This window comes from Myotis davidii, unplaced genomic scaffold, assembly GCF_000327345.1.
Source record: "Myotis davidii unplaced genomic scaffold, ASM32734v1 scaffold1149, whole genome shotgun sequence".
Classification (NCBI taxonomy): Eukaryota; Metazoa; Chordata; class Mammalia; order Chiroptera; family Vespertilionidae; genus Myotis; species Myotis davidii.
In genome coordinates this window covers 500,368-502,725 of record NW_006300370.1, presented here as the reverse complement: position 1 = coordinate 502,725, position 2,358 = coordinate 500,368, and the positions used below count along the sequence as shown (strand labels likewise).

The 2,358-nt window shown below is 50.3% G+C and overlaps 1 protein-coding gene across 1 annotated transcript in view; it reads left to right on the top strand.

Moving 5' to 3' along the window:
* Positions 1 to 2,358, top strand: part of CRIM1 (cysteine rich transmembrane BMP regulator 1 (chordin-like)) — a 136,350-nt gene that overhangs the window by 40,004 nt on the left and 93,988 nt on the right. The window contains exon 3 of the mRNA XM_015572572.1: positions 1,083 to 1,429. Within this exon, the coding sequence (XP_015428058.1) occupies positions 1,083 to 1,429 (347 nt within the window). The remainder of the gene's footprint in view (positions 1 to 1,082; positions 1,430 to 2,358) is intronic.

Genomic DNA, 2,358 nt, shown 5'->3' with positions numbered 1-2,358 from the left:
GGCTTAGGAAATAGATCTGCTTTTGTGCTATGAAGCACCAGGAGAACTGAGAGTGAGGAGATCGGGGTTCTCGCCGCTGACCTCGGGCGCATGGCTTCAGCTCTGGGCTTCAGCTTCTTTACCTACAAAGAGAAGAGCGTTTTTAAACGAGAAGACTGTGAACAAGGTCTAACCCTGCTTTGTGATTCTGTGTGGGTTTTACATGAGGAAAGGCAGAGCTTATGATAACGTACCCCAATACTACATGGTACCATCTTCCCCTCTTCCCCCAAGGTCCTGAGGCTACTATGATGTGCTTCTGGTTTATGTCCGTCTTTCCTCAAGGACCTAATTAATGCTCATGTAAGTTTCTTAAAAACGTGAACGAAGGAACTGAGGAATGGACTGATGGCTCCGGAAACTAGGGCTTTGCTTGGTCGGTTTTTGTTTCTAAAATTGAGGTGCACCGATGGATCAGTGCATCCTACGAGAGAAAAGAGAATGCGGCACATTTGTTGGATCTCTGCTGGAGACAGAAACATACCAGGTGTCATTTAGGGAAATTACATGGGAATTTGGCTCGTCGTCCACCTTACTGAGATTCCACATCATAGAATCTTAATAAGTTCGTCTCCTCAACAATCAGAGCTCTTCCATGCTGATTGTCATGTACACCATCTCCCGTCCCTGAAGCAGCCGTGATTTATTTGTGGGTCTATTTTGTTACTTAAGCGTGCACTCTTTTCAAAGAACAGCTTTAAGTGCAAGGATCTCTCATTTAGTCAGGGACTGAGTTCAGTGTTCCGATTCTCCTGGCCGTGTAGGCGTCTTCCCTTTGCCTGTCTTCATCTTGGCCAACACGCTGGACATTGATTATTCAACACAAGTGAGAGGGAAGATGGAGACAGAGGCAACTTCAGCCTGCCATCCTGGTGTCCGTGAGCAGATCTCGGGAGAGAGTTCATGGTTGTGAGGGTTTTCCCCAGACTGCTTCCTCTCCCGTCCTCTTTGGTTAGTCATTGGATCGTTAGGACTGCGTGTGCTTCTGTGGAAAGTGGCCCACAGCCTCCCGGCACGTGCTAAACTTTGTCTCTCCCGTTTAGAAGAGAAGCCGGACTGCTCCAAGGCCCGCTGTGAAGTCCAGTTCTCCCCGCGCTGTCCTGAGGACTCCGTCCTGATCGAGGGCTACGCTCCCCCCGGGAAGTGCTGCCCCTTACCCAGCCGCTGCGTGTGCGACCCCGCGGGCTGCCTGCGCAAAGTCTGCCAGCCGGGATACCTGAACATTCTAGTGTCAAAGGCCTCAGGGAAGCCGGGAGAGTGTTGTGACCTCTATGAGTGCAAACCAGGTATGCACGCGCCTGTCTCAGCAGCTGCATCCCTCCGCAGCAGCCCGCCTCTCCTTCCGCGTGCAGACGGGCATTCTCGCCCGGTACACTGCGTGTCTGTCGCTGTGGGCTAGAGGAGCCTGGCTTCTGGCCTCCTCTTCAGAGAAGCAGAGACATGATCCCCTGGTACCACAGTGCCTCCAGAGAGGGACCCTGTCTGCTTCTCTTTTCTTCTTCTCTGTCCCCCTCAATGTCTGCTTGATGGGAGAAGTGGGGTTAAAACTTACGGTACCTGCTGCTTCCTTCCCCCCAGAAAAGGTCCGAGCCTTCATTTGCAGATCTATCTGTTGCTTTTAATGATCACATTTAAAATAACCATCAGACATAAAACAGAAAGCTTTTTTTAGGTGCATACAGGCATCAGAATGCTAGACGTTCCGTAAGGAAGTGCTCAGCCCCGATCTTCCCTCTTGCCCGTTCCCCGCGTCCATCTGTTGGCTCTGATAGCATGTGCTAAGTAATCTTTGGCTGTTCACTCACCTTCTTTGCCACGTGTGATCCGCTGTGGTGTCCCGGCTGTTTCTTGCTTTAGGTTATTTCTAACTTCCTTGGTCTTCTGGCAGTGTATCTTGCGTGGTCTATGAATAGGGTTTAGGCTGTAGTGATTTTTCTCTTTACATGTCTCTAACCATTAGTCAGATTTCTTTTAACTGCTGGCTAAATGCTTCAAGCAAAACAATCCTTTGTGCATCTCTTGAACTGTTTTATTAGAAGCGCATCTACCCACGTAACCACCGTTGGCTTAATGCTCTCTCTGTGTCTTCATCTGAACTCTTACATGTCTTGTCCCCTGCTCTCCTTGTGTGAAGACCTGGGACGCATTACCGTTCTCGAACGTTGAGTGAACTGAACGTGCCCGTGTTAGGACAGGCTTCTGGGAAGCGAGGCCGCTGCAGAAATGTGTCCCGAGCCAGGGTTTCATTTGGGGACTCGGTCAAAATGCCAGTACATGTCACAGTAAACGGTGCCTCTGTCTGCCCCTTCCAGTGTTCAG